The 21,052-nt window shown below is 34.7% G+C and overlaps 1 protein-coding gene across 4 annotated transcripts in view; it reads left to right on the forward strand.

Moving 5' to 3' along the window:
• LOC140665022 (opioid-binding protein/cell adhesion molecule homolog) overlaps nt 1–21,052 on the forward strand; it is a 189,015-nt gene that overhangs the window by 141,763 nt on the left and 26,200 nt on the right. For 3 of the 4 annotated variants that reach the window (XM_072890691.1, XM_072890689.1, XM_072890690.1), the window contains exons 3-6: nt 16,718–16,890; nt 19,452–19,662; nt 20,119–20,230; nt 20,680–20,858. In XM_072890691.1, the coding sequence (XP_072746792.1) occupies nt 16,718–16,890; nt 19,452–19,662; nt 20,119–20,230; nt 20,680–20,858 (675 nt within the window). The remainder of the gene's footprint in view (nt 1–16,717; nt 16,891–19,451; nt 19,663–20,118; nt 20,231–20,679; nt 20,859–21,052) is intronic. The other variant, XM_072890692.1, reaches the window with a different exon arrangement.

Raw genomic sequence — 21,052 nt, forward strand, 5'->3', positions numbered from 1 at the left:
TTAGAAAGACTTTCTTCTTTCGATCTTAAGTTTGCTGTTTAGTTGCGAAAAAATATCAAATAAGAAGAGAGAACAGTGTCGATGAAGGTTGTAGAGAAAATCCGTGTGCAGCGTCAATGAAATCGATTCTCCCTCGACGCGATTATTCGACGATCCGATAGATCGGCAGCATCGTATCTTTATATAGCTCGCAGTATCAAGCTTAGAGATAAAATCACATTTACGTTAACCGTTTGCCTTTCGCAAAGAGCAGACTCGCACACACGGCTACGTTATTTACTCAGATTTTCCGGAAAGTGGTATTATGAAAAGGAGCGAAAAATCGGTGCTTTTCTCGATCGTTGTATGGCAAAGCGTGATAATGACATCTAGATAGAGATTGTCATCGGACTTTCGAAACTTCCTATAGTATCAATATTTTTCTTTTCTTTTTTTTTGTTCCTTCTGTGTATTTCATATATTATTATTTTTTAAACATATCAAGTTATATATTATTGTATATAATATTCCATCTATTATTATCATATCAAATTATTATTAATTATGATGTACGGGTGTGATTTTTTATGTCATTTTATTTACTAAAATATTTTAAAATATATTTTAATGAATAATTTTAATTATAATTATCAGAGAACTACCGTTTTCCATTTCAGGATCCTGAAATGGAAAACGCTCTTTGTGAATGATGTATAAATGAAAGTATATTAAATAGATTTTTAATTCTTGAACGAGGAGAGAAAAATTTGAAAGCAAGAAACGTTTCGAGAAAAATTTGTATCGTTGCAACTGCATGTAATGTTTGCATAAACATACTCATCATCGTATATTCTTTAGCATTTTGATGTGTAGCAAGCGACTTTATCTGCGCCTCAGTAAAGAGTTTAAGAATACACCGGTTTAAGGAATATGCCTTTCGTAAGCGAAGCACGTCCCGAAGCAACTTATAATTGACCGAAGGTTTGTCCGTGACAGTTCTCGTTTCTATATCTCCCGTTCGCCTCTGTTCTTCTCCCCTTTTATATCCCTCTCACACTCTCTTTCCCCGCATCTTTCCATCACTCGGCCTCTTCCTCCATCTTCTCTCTTCGTGCCACGAATCGACGAAATTGCTTTGCCCCGATAGACATGACCCAGGGCACTTTGCCACGGCAATTCCCGACCACGCCTTTTGATCTGTTAAAAAAGCCGCCCTATATAACCGAATTAATGATTGACCGTCACAATAGACTTGTATTCGAAATATTGTACATATAGTGTCTTTTTTTTCTCTTTTGTTGCTTAAATTATTGGATTTGATTGAAGAATTTCGCGAAATTTATTCAATTGAAGTTCAGTGAATATTGAAAGTCATACTACAGAATGACGCGTAAACTTACCCTCCGATGAAAGTTTTGCAATCGTAAAGTCGAAATACGAGGTTACATCACAGATACAGCAATTTTACAGGGAATTTTATGTTATCGCAGCACTTTAATTTGACATCTGCTACAATGCAGCACAATGGCTCGTAATCTTGCCGCATGCTCTGCTGCAGCGCTAAATATGACTGTACATTTTTCATTTCACGTTGACCCAGAAATGTCAATACTTTTCAATTTTTTATTCGATGTTTACAATAGATTTCTAGATAATTAGCGATTATAAAGATCCAAATGAATTTATATTTTTTGCTCAATATGACAATTTTTCGATAAAATGCCGACTCCATATATATTTTTGTATATTAATGTATACTGAGAGATGATTATTACAAATACAAATACACACAATTGAGAAAATAACATTTATGTTGTTGCTTTGCAATCGGCGTGCGCAATAGCAATCAAGCTTGGAAAAAAGACGTACTCAGAATTAATGAAGGTTTTCAGGTTTTCGATAAAAACGCTGTTAGTTTGATCCCAATCGAGACGTATGGCGAGTTTCATAGATCGATAAGTGCTTATCCGTTGTTCGTGCAAAAAACTCATACGCCATATAGTGACAATGCGTCATCCGATGTACAATCATCAAAGACACGCTTTTTTTCACGTCGCAAAGATTAGAGGCCGCTGATTCGGTAACGAGAAACTCTCGTGTTCGGCGCGACTAATGACACGCAACACGCAACACGCTTTGCAGGATTTGATACTCTGGGATTTATATCGTTCGACCAACAAAAATTCCATCGGAGGACTATTGAAAGGACTGCAATCCGTGCACCGATCTCTGAAGAGAAATTACTGTCAAAAGATAACTTTATTTTCTTATAGAGGAAAAAGAAAAGAGGGGAGAATAAAATATTTCATCTCTTATCTTGAAACAATTCTTTACAATTCAGTATATTTTAAATATTATTTTATATTTTCCTTATAATATGATACACAATTTAATATTGACAAATTATTTTTCTCATTAAAAAAAAAACCATTTTTCCTCTTTTTTAGACATAAATTTTTGAATTGTTGAATAACCAGAATATTTAATTGCGTGTTTACATGCCTGACTTTGAACTTTTTTTAATCGTGTATTACGCGCGAAGAAAAATGATCTCCGTTCTCGTGACGCTACAATAATATACACATAATTCTAACAACGTGGCAACATCGTTTTCGACGATTCTAATGCGAGCTCGTGACATATAACTCATGTAACGAGGACGCGGCCGTATTCACGAAATTTGCAAGGCAAAGGAGCACGCACACATATACGCAATCCGTACACATACATACATACATTTACTTACGCTCAGACGAATAGTATTACGGCTCTCACGGACGCGGACCTCGTTTATTAAAATTCCTTTCGATCGGAGGGGACCGATCGGGCGGGTAGTGTCCTCCTTCATCTTCTCTCGCGTTATTGAAAGCAATATTTTTGACGTTAGCCATTGTCGAAGATCCAAACTGGAAGTGTGTTACCGCGAACATGAACGTCCTGCATAAAGCTTGCGCGCTGCTCGAGTGTATATACACGTCAATATGGATGGAGGCTATTATATTTGTCTGCTTTCCCCCGTGTCCCCGGCATTGTTACACAACTGAAAAATGCAATAAATCTTGTACCATTATTATGATTGCATATATATGTTGAAACTACGTTCTCATCGCTGTCGCATTCTGATGAAAGAATCGCTATTCGAACCTCAATTGATCGATCCCATTATGAAGGAATTGATCTCAAATTTATCTCGCTAATATCGCTGACTCAATCGCATTCCGCGAATGCGCGCTCGAATTTGTGCAGCTTCTACAACAGACCTTGTTTATAGAATTTTCATTCAAGACTGAAAGTTAATCTCCATATATTTAATGCGCAAAATTAAGAAGAATAACGGTTTTATGAAAATTCTTAGGCGCACGCTGGTATTTATAATCCGTTCTTTCATGTAATTGTAAGATCGTCTTAAGATTCCATTTGACCATCTGATTAATTGAACGGAATTTTAAAACAACCTTAAACATTTAAGATGGTCTTAAGTAGGTATAAGAATGGATTATGAATATCAGCTTTGGATAACTCTTATTGTTAGATTATTTTTGGAAAGTTATGATAAATATAGATTTGAATTTGACTAACAAGGGACAAATCTAAGAGAAACGAAAAAATCTAAGAGACACATATTTTTTTATACAATGCGCAATCTCATGTGTAAGGGATAAATCACCCTTTTGAAAAAAATGGCATTTTCCTTTGGGGTCGAATATCGTCAAAACTATAAAAGATAGAAAAAAAATTGTCAAATAAAAGTTTCACGGTTTGAAGAGTACTTTAAAGATATGAGAAAAAAATTTTTTAATTTTTTTCAAAAAAAAAAACCCATCACTCAAAATTTTATTATTTTTTTTTTTTTATCAAATCAAAGTACTCTTGAAGGCGTTAAACTTTTATTTAATAATTTTTTTTTCTATCTTTTATAGTTTCGACGATGTTTGACCTCAAAGGAAAATACCATTTTTTTCAAAGGAGTGTTTTACCTCTTAAACATGAGATTGCGCACGTATAAAAAAATACGTGTCTCTTAGATTTATGTGTTTAACAACATATTTCAAGGAGAATCAAATCGGTTTTGGACAGTCCCTTGTGACATGTCCCTTATAAGTAACTATTTTCTTTTCTCTCTCTCTCTCTCTCTCTCTCTTTTCAAAATTTATATACATACATGTAATAAAGTAAAGTGTAGATTTACAAGACGTATTTTATAAGCATTTGACAAAATGATGGTTTTAACCCGAGAACTGACTTAAATGGATACATATGTGGCGAAAATAATAAATAGCACTTTGGTCGCTCGCCATCGATATGTATCAGATCGTGTTTTAGATCAAATCCACATATTCGGTTTAATCCGCGCATCGATCAAACTATAAAACTCGCCATTAAATCCGTAAACAATATTCGTCCCGTGCATCATTTACTATCTTCATCCGATTGTCCACGTTTGTTCTGTGTAACGCTTTACACAGATACGAATGCGGATTTATTGCACACCTTCGTTATCGTGACGCGCTAATTCGTTGAGGATTGACTTTGACGTCGCGTCCCGATAACGCGAGATCACCAATAACCGCTAACTAATATTTCAATTGGCAAATCTAATTACTGTCATTTTTACATAAATCTAACAGGATGATAATTTCATAAATTACTTATTATTACATTTCAATACGATACATTTATTGGATATAGATATTGAATTGATTGAATATTTAATCAAATGTAGAATGTTTAATTAAGTGTCTGTTAAAAATTATTGTATTATTATCGCGGTCACCATTCCTTTTCAATGTAGTTCGACCGACACAGTAAGCGCGAAAATTGTTTCGTCGTAAAGCGACGGAAAGATCGTCTCGAGGGAATCGCGTTGCGGATTCCCTGTCTGATCTATTGGATTAAGTGGATCGCGGTTTCGCACGTTCACCTCGAAAAGTATGCGCGGTCTCGCGGCTTTGCGTACTTTTAATTACAACGGCGCGGCCGTGTTTATCGGATATTCCCTTTGACGCAAGAAATTGGAAAAGTTTCGGCGGACGTTTCCATTCGACAAGCGCCCGAAAGTTTGCGTATCCGCGGCCACTCCACTTACTTAAAAGCGATCCCTCACCATTGCCAACGTCTCTGTTTGCGAACGACAGTACCCATTGCGGATATCCCGCGCTGTCGAAGCGATCGCCGTTTGCAATAAGAAATGAATTCGGCCGAATCCATTCGCCTGGAATCGTTCTGGAAAAGAATTCCGGATTCGTTGGCCCGCAGAGGCCGGTCCTGCCGCGACCAACGTTTCTGGTCCGCGCGATAAGAAGCTTAACTTCTCTTTGGTCTACTTTATCCTCGAGTTCGTAGCTAGGACGTCGACTTAAGCGCTTGAAGTTGATCGCGCAAAATGTCCCACGATCGTCCAGCCCCCCGATATGACAGATAGATTTATTTGTATGCGGTTTAGTTCGTGAATTCTCTTTCAATTTATACATTTTTGTTTTATATGAATATATATCTGTGTTAGAAATACGATAAAAGGTTTACAAGATTTTTATAACGTTGTGTTTTATAGAGATTTTATATTGTGAATATTCTGCAATATATCTCTCGGCAAGTTTTACAGAATGACATTTGTTTTCAATTTTAATTAAGCTAATAACTTCTTGAATGAAGGTGCAACATCTTGTTCCTAACACTTTCATTTCTTGTTCATTACTGCAAAGTTACGTTACATTCAGTTAATACTCGATAAATGGATGCAACAGAATACCTTACTCCTAATATTCTGCCCTTCATCTATCGTTCTGGAGTCAATGACATTGGCGGTTCTTACTCCGTGATATCAAGTTAATACTCGTTGAATAAATTCAACCGCGTAACATCTTGCTCGGAATATTCCCTCCTGATTCACAAAGCGACATCGACTATTTGATGTTGTAGTGTTGTAGTTGAGTTAAGACGCGCCAAATGGAAGGTCAAACATCTCGTTTCATTCAACGAACGACGAGATGTATTTGATCTCTCTTCTTCTCTCATGGCTGTTGGTTCATTGAAGAATCTCGCGCGATATCATCGCGCTTTAGCCGGTTAACGGCTCGTTAGAATTTAATGCAAATGTAACACGCGGAGCGATGACTGGCACGTGCCTCTAATGGCGCGTTGGCGCGTTTAAAATTACCGTCGCGTGCTCCCGCAAGATTTCTTCCTCCTGAACGGATCCGAGAGACGAGCTACTTTACCTGCTACCGACCCGAATCTGCATCGTAATAAGTCCGCCACAAACGACCTCTAAATCGCTGATAAATGCGCGGACATGCGAATTTATACGGGAATTGGAGCGAAGGGAGGATGAACGCCTGGGATAGGCGCCGGTCACAACTATCCGCAAAATTTATAGATTAATGTGGAAATTATTTACGGATGACGTCGATCGTGATTGCGCGACCGGCATGGTTAGCCTCGCGCGATATTTTGTATGTACGTCGACCCGGTTTTTATCAGAGAGACGCGGGAATGACGAGAGACGGAGAGTCTCTCATGAAGTAGCCGACATAGTCGAGACAAATCGACGAGTTGGTTTGTATAAACAGCCTGCTCTCGTCAGGAGGAGGTAATAGGTTGAAGATAAAATATTTCTTATGAATGAAGACTTCGTTTATATCAGCGAGAGAAATGGAAAATATTTTTCCCGCATTAAATTTTAATATTTCAAGCTCGTTGAGAGACTAAAGCTAATAAATTATTTTTCTAGTTTACTTTTTAAATTATCTTTCTTAATGTGATTTGTAAATTAATGATTTGTGAATAATGTGATTCACGTTTTTATATTATAAATTGTATATACATATTTTATCATTTATGATATCATACATTTTATCATGTTAATAATAATTACGTCAGAATTAAGAAATATGTGAAATTATTACCTACATCTTCTCATGAGCGGATATTATTCTACCTCTACATTGTTATGCATTATTTGTATAATTTGTTTTTAGATATTGGTAATTGTTTTGAAACGCATTATCCGAGTTTAGGAAACCACAAGTATTTACGGGCGTTGTTTAAATGAAAGAATTAATCCATCTCCACGTTTTACTTTACGCTTTTATTCTCCTTTTAAAACGGCTGCTGTTGCTTCTCAACTCGTCGAACTGTGAAACTCTCGCGAAACTCGTCCTATATCGTCAGCGTTCGCGAGTTTACAAAATAGTAAGTAAAGGCTCGGTGCATTGTTTTGGCTCGGTTTCGCTGAGATATTTCTCTCGTTTTCCTTATCCGTCCTTGCTAATGAAGCGCTTAAAACTGCCCTCGTCGCATGATTATGCTATTTTCCGTCGACGTTTTTAATTACTTTCATTTCTTCGTGGATTTTACTTCTTAAAATGTTGCTCTACAATTTTACCTTTAACCCCTTTGTTCTTAGCTTTCATAATTGTGGGTACTTTTTTATTTGCAGAGATATATTTTTTAAGACTATTCGGTAAATTCGCAATCTAGTTTATGTATGTAATAAAAATTTAAAAGAAAGATAAGTTTAATTAACCAGGGTATCTACTCCCTGGAAAAACATGGAAAACTAGAAATATTCAGGGATTTCTTTTGTATCTGGCAAAATCAGGGAAGTCTTATGCAATTTTATTGGGATTCAGGGAATTTTTTCGAAAAATTTTTTTTTATAATTTTGCTTTTCATCTTTTAAACAGTCGACCGTATATGTGAAATTGCGGCGTCTCATTTTGTAGAAATTTAATAATTGTTGAGTTGTGGCTTATTTTTGATAGTTCTAGAGTTCTTGATAAGATTAAACAAATAATTCTGATTATTAAACAAAAAAAAATGACTCGAGACAAACTGTTTGTGAGATGTCAAGTTCACTGCATCTTGTTTTGTTCGTTGACGATTTTTGTAGTATTTTTTATCAGATTTTGCTTGAAAATTCTATGATAGTTTTACAAAAATTATATGTGTAAAAATTATTAGAATATTAATTAAAAAATTAAATTATTCGAGATACCGGACATATAAGTATTGAGGCGCTCGTATCTTTGCTCGTCTATAATAAATTAATTTGGCATATGTACAGAAAGCATCATTAACACCTTTACAAATGAATTTACATATGCACATATCAATACATTTATATATTTTGTATATACATATATGGAAAATATATATGTCTAATATGTACATAAATTTATGTGTAAAGGCATTAATGATTCTACATACTATAGAAATGATATAATAAATTATATATTTGTTTTATGGTTTGTTAACAATTATTTGTTTATATCAGAATATTTGAATAAGTATATCATTCCTTTGTAAAACAATACTCGTATATAATATTTGTCTATATATTATTGAATAAAAATATCGCGCGTAATTTCTTATATATATGTTGACATATTCCACAATTACAAATATTATATATTCGAATTGTTATTATTATATTTTCTTTGTGTAGAGAAAAATTATTGTTATATTATTTCGTCGCGGAGCAAAGAATACAGAGAATAAACACGTGCGGCGCAAAGCGTACTACGGAGAAGAGCAAGGACGAAGAATAACACATCAATCGATAAAATTATAATATGATCAGAGTTTAATTTGGCAATTTAATTTGTTTAATTAATATTCTAATAATTTTTACGCATAGAACTTTTTATATAAGTATTGTGAAACTCCTAAGAGCTTAAAGTCTGATAAGAAATGCTTAAAAAAATCGTCGAGAGATAAAGTGAAACAATATGAACTTGGCGTCTCAGTTTGTCCCATATAAATATATATATATATGTATATATTTTTTGTTTATATACTTAATGTCATAATATTGAATTTGAAGTACATAGTGTTTGTAACTTTTAAAGATAAAGAAATAAAAATTTTATATAAATAAAAAGTTATCTTATGAAAATTATTTAGTTTTTTTAGTACATTTATAAATCTAACACCACTATATTTTTTCTTCGTATGAATGAAAAATATTAGAAAATACATGATATAAAAAAAATTTATTTTAGAGAAAGTTGTATTAAAAAGTTTTGAAAATATTCTTTTTATTTGATTGAATTTTGAATAAATATACCCGGAAAATCAAGGAATTTTCAGGAAATTCTTTTCCATGATTTGAATAAACACTCTGATTAACGAAACGTTTTTAAAAAAGTATATATAATTATTTACTTCTTTGAATAAATAAAACCTCTGATAAATGAAAAAGGAATAATATTGAACGAATAATATAAAGGAAGAATTAATATTGAAAAATAAAGAGAGAGAAATACACACCGACACACACACACGCGCACACAGATATATATATATATATATATATATATATATATATATGATATGTAAGAAAAATTCGTAGGTAAAAATTCCAAAAATCGATAAATTCAGATATCAGGTTTTCAGGCTTCCGTATAGTTCTGTCCTCTCTCGACGCAATAGAATGGCGGTGCAACGATTAGAAGTCTTACTCCTCTTCCGAAATTGCCTTTAGCGGACACGTATTATATTTTCCTTGATTACATGCACAAAAATCTCTCCTTTTAAACTCAATTTAATTTTGGAAAATAAAGAAAAGTCTGCCGAAGATAGATCAGGTGAATATCAGGGGGATGGTGAACCTCTGTGATTTGTCGTTTGACCAAAAATTGTGGAACAGGCAAATCTTCATGCGCTTCACGTTTTCGTGAATAATGGCAGAAATAGCAAATTTTTCCAATGTTTAAATATTTAGCTATCGCATGAAGGATCAGAGAGGAGTCCGCGATGAGGATGGAACGTACATCTGCGTTTCTTTCGTTTGAAATGCGACCACTTCTTTCATCGTTTAATGACAGTCGGCCGTCTTTGAAACGCTTGTATCAGTCGAATGTTATTGCACGTGATGGTGGTCCTTTTTGTATGCTTTCATCATACTTTTGCCAAACTCGATAGAAAAGTTGATACATGTTCGTTTTTTCAAGACTGAAACCTCTTACAAAACACGTAAAACGAAGCACATTCATACTCACCAACTATTAATTCGATACTGACAAAACTTGCACAAATTGGATACGAAGTTTCATACAATCTATTTTGGTCATCGGCCGATAAATTCTGTCACTTGTCTTTCCAAGAAAAGACAAGAAAAAATTAGTCTAAGAACTTTATATATATAATAATTTAATTTAATAAAACTTTAAACTGTTAATAAACGATATTTAATAGCGAGTTGAAAGATTTTATTTCAAAGCCATGCATTGGCAATTATTGTAATATTCGACTTAAAGTATTCGCTTTAACGTAAATGTTACAATGCCTCAGTGATGAGATTATTCTAGAACTCTATTCGGGAACGCTAAAATGGGAATTTTATTGATGAGCGCGTGAAAAGATCTGAAATATTATTTAGTCAATCAAGAACTTTTAGCAGAAAAGGATCTGTGCAAAAATTAACTAATGCGGAGAGTAGCATATAATTCGATTTGTTTAAAAAATTTAATAGATTTAATTTAACTAGAACAGTTTAAGCGCTACGCGTGCGCCATTTATTTGGTTTACGTTTATATTGTGTTGTATGATTATATTGTGTATGTTAAAGTTAAGCGTTAAAGTTTTTTTCCGCGTTGCTAATTGATTGTTAAATATTTAATTTTATTATTTACGGTTGGCTTTAAAAAAGCATCCTTCTTTCTTTTTCTACCTTCCTCTCTTTTTCTCTTTCTTTATTTAATATTATATCCCTTCTCCTTTTTCCGTCCATCTCTTCTTTTTTCTATTAATTGCACAATAAACAATACATACAATATAATATATGTACCTTTGTTTTGTCTCTCTTTTTCTCTTCTTCGGTTTCTTTAACTTTTTTTTTTTTTTAAACATTTCTTTAATATAATTTTTCTACAAGTTGTCACATAAGCTGTCAAAATTTGACAGCTGCAGACGACACGCGCGAAGCAAGTCGCAATAATGCACTTGACAACGAGACTTCGAGATAACTAATTAGTATTTCGGAAAAGAGGCAACAATATGCAAATAACAATGCCTTTTTTAAGAGAGGGATATAATTTAATATTGTGTATATATACATATATCTCTCGAACAAACGAAAGGTATTTAAGATATTGCGCGTCACACAATTACTTTTAAGTATATATACATATATATTAAGGGAACAGAAACAGATCGATTACAAGCTATTTTTCGCTAATGTCGATTGCACACAAAGCTTGGAAAAGTAATTGTGTGATGCAATATTTAATACCTTTTGTTCGAGAGAAGATGCGATGCAGTCTCGATGTAGGTAAATTTCCGATAGTGCGACTCGATATAATAAAATGAAAAAAACAAAAAGAAAAGAACATGCCTGCGCCTTTCAGTGGATCGAAGAAAAACTCTGTTTTTACACGTATGAGACTAGCATTGGAACAAGACGTAACATACGAAGCAGAACATATAAGGCACTTACACACATATACATATATATATATTTTAGTGAGAGGTTTTATGTTACACGTAATATTTACGACAAATACTTTGGTGACATTTTCGGCATGTTACCGTAGGCTGCATTCGCGAAACTTAATCAATATTCTCTATAAGCTAATTTTATATGTTGAAATACATATATGTATATTTATATTACATTTAACATTTTATAATGTTATTAGCCTCACACTAAGGTGTATTTTTCAAGGAAAAATAATTTTCTAGATTTGCACGACATATAAGTTTTTTATCTTTTTTTATGTGTTTTTAAACCTTTATAATGATACTATTTAATGAGAATGTTAGAAACAATATTGAAGTTTATCGAGGGATTGATCACTAACAGTTATAATGTACAAAAATTACCCTTTGATACGGACTACCCTTAAATTATACCTCGGATTACTTAAGATTACCTAATAGTATCTCAAATTAAAAATAAATTTTGAAAAAGAAATTTTACTTTAAATTATTTTAACGCTAAAGATCATTTAGATTTACCAAAAATAACCTTGGATTATCCAAAATTTTGCTGGGATTGCCGCTGAATTACCTAGCCCTTGTACAAAAATTACCTCAGTGACCAACCCCTCGAAGTTTATTAATCCATTTTAACACTCGCACTTTTAATTCTTTTAAAACTTTATTTTTTTTTTACTCTACAAAAATTTTATTGTTATACAAGATAGGTCTCTGAACTTGTCAGTACAAAAACAGTGACACATGAAAACAAGTCAAAAATGTTTAATAAACATATGTCTGAATCCGAATAGTTTCAGAGTTATGGAATATTGAAGTTGTTTTTGTAAAAAAAATATTGAAGCAAATATTATTTAATGTTCTTTGTTCTGTTTAAAACTTTACAAAAGATACTAAAAAATTCCTCCGTTGGACTTCGACACACTTTGTAGCACAAATTAATAAATTGTTTCTTTTTGGCGTTTTGCAGATAACATCGGCAACATTAAACGTCATTTACTATAGTTGTTTTGAATCGTAGATTATTTTGTATATTTTTTTAAAACTTTAAACAGAATAAAGAATATTGAACATTTTCTTCAATTTTTCAATTTATTTCAATGTTTTACGAAAGCATTCAATATCCCATAAACCCTCTGAAACCGTTCGGATTCGGATAGATGTTTATTAGACATTTTCGATTTGTTTTTATGTGTTAAAATCGCTGTACCAATTTTTGCTCTGAGTTCAGAGATATCCTGTACATTGTGTAAAGTTAAAATTTACGCTCTCAATTTTCGCATTTTAACGATGACAATGGGTATTCCATTTATTCGATAGATGTGCTATTATATTGGTAAAGTTAATCGATGTCTTCGAAAGCATGGTGGTTTTCGACAACCACAATGTTATTAAATAACTTGTCGAGATTAATATCGTGGAATGAAGCGAGTTTTACGAATTTGTGGCACGAATGATGAATTTAATATACATCGGATAGATTACTATATCGAGAGAATATTATTTTTATAGCGTGAAATAATTATTTTATAGGTTCTTTTCGGGGACTATTATTCTCGTTATTACATATGTTCGATTACACATCCTGGAGCTATTTTCGGTCAAAAGATGACTCAATATAGAACCAAGATGGCAGCAAACCTTGTTTGGTTTAGAAAAACGTGAGTGAACGCCAGCAGAGAGGCGAATCTCCTCTCCACATTCTTAAATAGAAACTTTTCTCTCGACTTTTTCTGGATTTTGTGGGGAAAATTTCGTGCGTGTCTTTTGAGAAGACACGTCCTGAATCCGAAGACACATTGCTTCGTTCGAGTTCTCCACGCGAATGAACAAGCTGAGAGGCCGAGAACATAAGCTAGTAGGATTTCGACGAGGAGTGTTGCGTTACTTTTGCGAAAAGCGAACGCCTCGACGACATTCTCCGCGTTCCTCGTCTCGTAATCTCTTCGAAAGGATTGCTTCCGCAGCTAACAAACACATTCGAGTGAACGTTGCATTTGTCTTGAGGAACTAAACTAAACAAACGAATCTACCTCGCGATAAACGCTTTTCTCCGTTTCGCATTCTTTGTTTCTATACCGCGTTTTTTTAAAAATATACAAGGTGACGCCAAATTTAACGATCAGACTTCGTGATCTTAGGAAATTTAATTCTGAACAAAAAAATTTATATAAACACGGGGTCCAAAAATACTTTCTTAAACAGTTACGTTCAAAGATATAAAACGTAATTTTAGAAGTTTTTGGGCGCTAACTTTTTAAGCAAGCGTTTTTATACGACCCATGTTTATAGGAAATTTTTTATTCAGAATTAAATTTCCCCTATAAGATGACGAAGTCTGGCCGTTACATTCGGCACCATCCTGTATAACGATCGCGCTGATATTTAAAAACTTTATCCTTATTTTAGTGATATCGTTGTATTACTTTGAGTCTGATCTTTGAAAAGTGATTCTAAAATTTTTTAAGTGATACATCGAGACAATCAAAAGTCCTTTGTACATTGTGCCTTAGTCTTGTGTTCCTTAGATTTCTTTTCTTCAGTGGGCGCTTGTTGCGACAGTTTCGTTGGAAATGGAATAACAAGAAAATAATTGAAATGTAACTTTCGGAGACCCCCAAGTTTTTACATTTAAGTCGGTGTACGAGACGTAGCTGCCATGACTTGGTTTTACATCTCTGGCGAAAATCAAAGAGAAACCATCTGAGAGAGAAAAAATTCCATTTTTACAATTTAATTATTCTGTAGATGAAGTGTATTTTACATAGCAAGGTAGAAATTGTTTATCTAAATTTTTAATTAACTTTACATTATACATATATCGAGATACTGTTTCGTGCGTTTTTATGCGGCAATTAATTTAGAGAAGTATCCATTGTCAATCATTATTTAACAAATAATATTTTGTTTAAATTGTTTGATGCGTGCGCGCGTAAATCGAGATTGTACAGTCCACGTGGAATTTTAAATTAAACTTCTTTAGACTGTGTGTCTTTGACTTCTTTTCAACAGTAGTACTACGTTAATTGAAATAGGTCAACGCGCGTGCGCCTTGATATGCATGAAAATATCTGGACCAGAGATGTTCGTCATCGGCTTTCTTTCGAGAGGGTTTCGCGTTAATATGGAAACGAAAGCCGAGCGTTGACGAGACTGACAAAAAGTACGACACGATTGAACAAACGGAGAGTGGAGAGGGGCGGCCATCGACGAATGATTGGTTTCGGCGCCGCGGGCCATTAGCAAACACCTGAAGCTTCTCATCCTGCTGGAGTTCCTTTGCCTCGAACTTTCAGCGGAGAAAGAAGAGCACAGTCGGGGTTAACAAACTCATTCTTTCCGAGCTCGCTCTGATCCGTTCTATAGTTTTTAAACGTTTCTTTCTTTTTTTTTTTTTTTTTTTTTTTACCACCCACGTTCGTCGCATCATGCCGGCTGCAATCCGACGAAAAACCCGATTAACAGATTCCTGCAATTGGAATCGGCTGCTTTTTGCCCCGCATTGTGCAACTTTCGGCGATATTTCGAGCACGGAGAATATCGGCGATTCGATTCCACATTCTGAGCGAATTTACTTTGAAACGGAAAAAATTTACGATTGTTAATTTATATAATGTATCAGTTGATTGTGCTTACGTGCGAAACATATCGATACAAGCGGATTACTCATTACGTTAGAAACATTTTCTTAATTGTCTAATATTTTCTGGAAAACGGAAAATATTTCTAGTTAAAATAAGATATCGTCATTAATTTTGGAAAAAATTTTTGTTTTATCAAAATATTAATTACATTACGCAATACACCTAAACACAAAAAATTCGATTGGTAATAATTGACGCTACCATGATTACGTAACTATTGTATTTATAAAGTATACTGTGTGTGTTTATAAAGTATCAACATGAGGATACAGATTTTTCGATAGCATCTCTCCGTAAATTTTCTCACTTTACTAAGACTTCGTATAATGTACATAAAAGGTTTCTCGGAAGAGTTTTTACGTCGCCGGTTACCAAGAGTATCGTTTTCTCAGAATAAAGTAATCAGTGTGAGACGAGCGGTTGGAGAGATGAGGGCGTGGGCTGAAAAAAATTGATGAGGGACTGTTGCAGGGAATTTTACGCCACACCGGCAGATCGTTACTTTGAAAAACAGCCCCACTTGAAAAGACCGTAGAACGCATTTCAAAGTCTATTAAATATCTTTAATGAGATGACGATATTGTATACTACATAATTTTTTTTTTTTTTATTATATCTTTTTGTATTCTGCTTTATACCTTATTCTTCTCATTATTTTTTTGCATTTATTTTATTCTCGTCAGCATTCAATTTATTTATACTGGATATGTCGACTTCAAATGTGACATTTGAAAAATAAAATTAGAAAATTGAAAAATAAATTTAAACGAGCGAGAGATTAGCTGTCGAGACTATTCGTGCGAGATGTAACGATGTAATAAAATTGCATAAGGATAAAATTGCGTCGGAAGATATTAGGAACGAATGTTCGTTTTACGTATTTGCATAACTTCCCTAATGAATGATGCGATCAGTCTGCCTGTAAATCTTGCAATTCCCAGGCATCGATTGGATTTTCGTTCCGGCAGAAATCTCATCGCAAGGATGTACCTTCACCTAATATACCAGGAATAAAGTAGAATTCCCCAAGGGTCTTCTATTAGAGTTCGTTCGTCCGTTCGCAGCAATCGACATCTCAAACAGCGTCCCGGATCTGAATATCTGTATTCGTACTGACTCAGTCCAGGTTCAGCTTTAAACTCAGCCGGATAAACCCAAACTTATCCCGATAATGAGGGCTCGTTCTCTCGCGACTCGACTTCCGTCGAGCGAGAAGAATCGATTTCCTTATAAAAGCGCGACACAAGCGAGATTTTATACGAGGAGTTAATAACGCTTCGGTCAGTTCTCGATAAAATTCTGTTTTTGTGTACCGGGACGCTCGTCTTATCGGTTTTCTTATAATTTGTCATGTTATCGCATCGAAATCAGATTGACACGAATTTTAAACGATTATTGATAAACTATTTATTTAGTCTCAATTATACACACAATTTAATCATTTTTACCATCAAATATTTCAAATGATAATGTAATATGAATTGCCTTTTTGAAGTTGATATGTTGAATTAACTCTCCTCCAATTCGTTACCTTCTTGTAAATGACTTGTTCTTCAGGTTTTCATTTTTAAGTTTTATTTCAACGCCAATGCTGCGTGATAAGATTTCATTAATGACGACGATAAATAAATCTTATTAACGAGCCTTATTGTTTTCAGCAGAATGCGCGGCCAAGAACGGGAGAGCGGTGGTGGAGCACCATCCGTCCTCTTACTGGGAGCAACCCTTTAGTCAGCCTTACTTCGACAACACGACAAAGAGGGAGACCACAACCACCGTCGGGCAATCCGCTTACCTGCACTGTAGGGTGCGCAATCTTGGCGATCGCGCGGTAAGTCCCAAGTTTCCTTATCAAGAGCTCGTCGTTGTAATAACAGTACCACCCAAGTTCGGGAACTTAGCATTTCGCCACGATGTGATCGCGAAACTGTTAAATATCTCAAATGTCTTACGATTTCGATTTTAAAGATTAAATCTCACCTTATCGGATGTTTATTAATATTGCATATTGTTGTTCGAGAATGTATTTATTTTTATCGATTGATTTAAAAAAATATTTTTATATCATTTTTCAAGTGTGATATTTATATTTATATATTTATATTTTTATATTTTTTTGGAGGGTTTACATATTTTTTCGCATTTGTATTTTTCGACGTTTTATTTATCTGACAAAAGCGCAAAAATTATTTTTGTTACTTTAATTTCCGCGAATGAAATTTATTCTCAAAGCTCCGTTTTCGATTACAACGTTTTTGCAATAATAATATTTTATTATTATGTCAATGTTATTTATTTTTTTAATAATCTAATTATGCTTTTGACAAGCGCATGAAAACATTAAAGACAAAACGTATAAGTTGAGAATACAGAATACACAAAATATTATAAAATTATTTTGAGCTTTTGACGGACAGTAGTCTTGCCAATGTCATCAGCGTAAGAAAAAATCAATTAACCGACTTAATCCTCTTATTAGATAAATTATTCATAGTTGGGTTGACGCTTTAACGCTTGATTATACGTTAACAGGTTTTCGCGATTAAATTTTGCGAGGGGACTTGATTGGAGTAGAAACAGCGACAAATAAATTTGTTATTGAGAAATTATTTCGCTCATTCGATTATCGCCAGATCCTCAATTATCTTTATATACGATGCAAAGTGTATTTTTTCCCGGTTCTATCGCGATCGACTTTCGCTGGCATTGATAAATTTTCATACGTACGCGTGCTCGACGAACGCGCGATCAGAAATCAAGTAGTTACGTGAGCTACAAGACATTAATCTGTGATCGTACTGCGACAAACTTTGTTGTTCTCTTTGCTAATGCACTTACGCGACTTGCAGTTCGAAGTTCATTCTTCATCCGCGTGATGCGACGTCGCCCCGCGTTTTTTCAGTAACCTAGTTCACATCTTTGCACGCCGAAGCCTTTGTAACTCTTTTTTGCAATCTTTTTTTCTCATAATTCCCGCTTCCTTCCCGTCTGCGCAAACTTTCAGGGTGAGTATAACTTTTCACAGTCCAACGCGCATACACTTTCTTGCACATATTTAGAAAGTTACGGGAAGACATTAACATATGATCTCGTTAACGTTGAGATACCTCTGGTTATGGCCATCGTGCTGTAAAATGTCATTTTTAACGAAATTCTATCTGAAGAAAAAAGTAAGAAGAAGATAAGAAAGAGAAAGTTTATATTTAATATTTCATATTTTTTAAATATTTATTAAATATGAATACAATCAAATTGTGCCGTAGAAAATTACCTCTTTGTACGATACTTTTAATATTATATTGCTGCGAGAAGAACAAAAGAGTAAATTTTCGCGAGAAAAGTAATTTTATATTCTTTTTTCTTCAATTCTTTAATAACACGTCCAATTTTTTTTTTTTTTTTAATAAAATACACATCACTGCTCATATTTTGTTAACTTCCAACTATTGTTCGTACTTGCACAAAGTAATTCAATGTGGTGTACAAGCGAACGTTACAAAAGGTCAAAGAGGTGGAGTATTGTATATAAAATACATAGTCTCATGGGAGGTAATATATATATATATATATATATATATATATATATATATATATATATACTTTTTTTTTTCGGGCAGTTTGGTGGATCAGCGAGCGGTTCACCCCGCTGTTTAACCCGGTATTCATCACTCGCGGTCCTAATGCAAAGTAATTTCGCGGGTAGGCGCATAGGTCACCCGGGCGAATGGTGACATTACGCGTTATCGGCCGCTGCTCATGCATCACCGCATGACGCACAGGAACCCGTCAGAGTCCAATCACCGATCGTAATCGCCGATAAATCAAATTTCTCTCCTAGCCTATCCCCTCCCCTCACCCCTTCCCGACGGAAACCCCTTTTAACCGCCTCCCCCCCCGCCCCGCGCATTCCGTTCGCCATTCACAGCCACGCCATCGGCCCTCAATAACGCGCGCACCTATGTATACATGCGTCTGAACGTTTATATCTATGATCGTAAAATCAACGTGATCGACGCAGATTGCACGCGTCGTGATCACGTTTCGCCTGAGGCTAACTTCACACGCAAATTATGGATTGTCGTGTAACAGTATCATCGGTATCAGTCAAAGGTTTTACTTCCCACACGTGTAATTTCGTTGCATGATATCATTTAGATGATCGAAAGCTAAATGGTGGTTAAAAATTTTCAAATTTTTCAGAGTTTTCTTTATTATTGTATAGTTTAATAAGAAAGACCTTTTTTTCGCTTTGATATTGTTATAAGTTTGCGAAATGCATGTTAGAAACGCACTGTGAGATTAAAGTTATGGAAAGCAACTTTCCAAACTTCCCGGCTCTATGTCTAGTTTAGTGTATCTTGCTGCAACAGCAGGTGTTTCTTGATTGCGCAGGTCTCATGGATCAGGCAGCGGGATTTACATATCCTTACCGTCGGTATTCTAACATACACAAACGACCAACGCTTTCAATCGTTGCATGGCGATGGCAGCGACGAGTGGACCCTAAAAATTAGTTCGCCGCAAGTGCGAGACAGCGGAATCTACGAGTGTCAAGTCTCGACAGAACCCAAAATTAGTCAAGCTTTCAACTTGAGCGTAGTAGGTGCGTATTTCTTTTTAAGCAAATCTTGATAAATTTTCCTCTCAAACATTATAAAAAAAAAAAAAAAAAAAATAAATAAAAAGTTATAAAATAAATTATACAATCGAGATTACACGCGCATCACTTATTTTATTTAAAAGTAATAAAAGTCATTTTACAATGTTACATTCGCGCAATTTTCGTAAAAAAGTAGAAAAAGGAAACTGTTGGGATAGATGTCGGGATTAAATTATCAGAATTTTAAAGCAATTACACAAGTTCCAATATCAATTTCCGAAGCCGCTTGTTTCCTAAGTGAATTTTTAAGCGGCCGCCTTCGACGCGAGTTAATTGCAGCTTTGCGACAGTTTAAGGAAAATTTGTGATCATACTTTTTGGATCGAGCTTAACTCGTCGATTCGGCCGAGCGTATCCCGGTCAAAAACCACTTTAACTTTGTTCTATTCCCGTGTGCAGTCTCGAAGGCAAAGATCAACGGCAATTCAGAGCTCTACATCAAAAGCGGGAGCGACATCAATCTGACTTGCATCGTACTGCAAACGCCGGAACCACCATCCTTCATCTATTGGTGAGTTCGAACGTTTTCCCTTGACGATAGCGCGATTGGATTTGTTTCACGTATATTTCGACACGGCCGAGTTTTGCAAAATCCAAATTTACAGTGACCTCCATTCGACGGAATTTGCTTTATCGAAAAATTTCAACACGGATGTCCGATAAAGTGAATCTCCGACAAAGTTACGCTCCTTGAAGTTATGGTTTTTTAGAGAATCCATAGAGATGCCCAGTAAATACGCTGCTTCGCATAAATCCTCTCGTATCTTTTTACATTCGCACATAAATACTTACATCGTAATGTCCGTACAATTTATTTTTATATACTTTATTTAACAACTTGATAGGCAGTAAAAAGTATATTCAAGTATATTCAAGCAGCTGTTTTAAAGTTAATATTATTTTTCCATTCTATGCGCTACACTATACTAACCGCTCGAATTATTCTCGATAATTTTACAGGTACAAGGGTGACAATGTGATAAACTACAGTCAACGCGGGGGCATTAGTGTCGTGACCGAGAAACAAACGCGAACGTCACGTCTTCTGATTAGCAAAGCGTTGCCAGCCGATTCCGGCAATTACACCTGTGCACCATCCACAGCCGAGTCAGCCAGCGTTCTCGTCCACGTGCTTAATGGTGAGTGAGTCATGAATAAAATCATCGAAAATATTTCTTGACTAAATTATTGTCGAAACGTTGCGATTATTCTGCCTATATTTTTCTTGCAATAATATCGACACAATAATTGACCTTTTGTAAAAGAGTCTTTTCGGATTTTTTCGATATTCTCGATATTTCAAATGAAACTTGAAACAAGTCACACGAATGTT

Source organism: Anoplolepis gracilipes, chromosome 4, assembly GCF_047496725.1.
Source record: "Anoplolepis gracilipes chromosome 4, ASM4749672v1, whole genome shotgun sequence".
Lineage (NCBI taxonomy): Eukaryota > Metazoa > Arthropoda > Insecta > Hymenoptera > Formicidae > Anoplolepis > Anoplolepis gracilipes.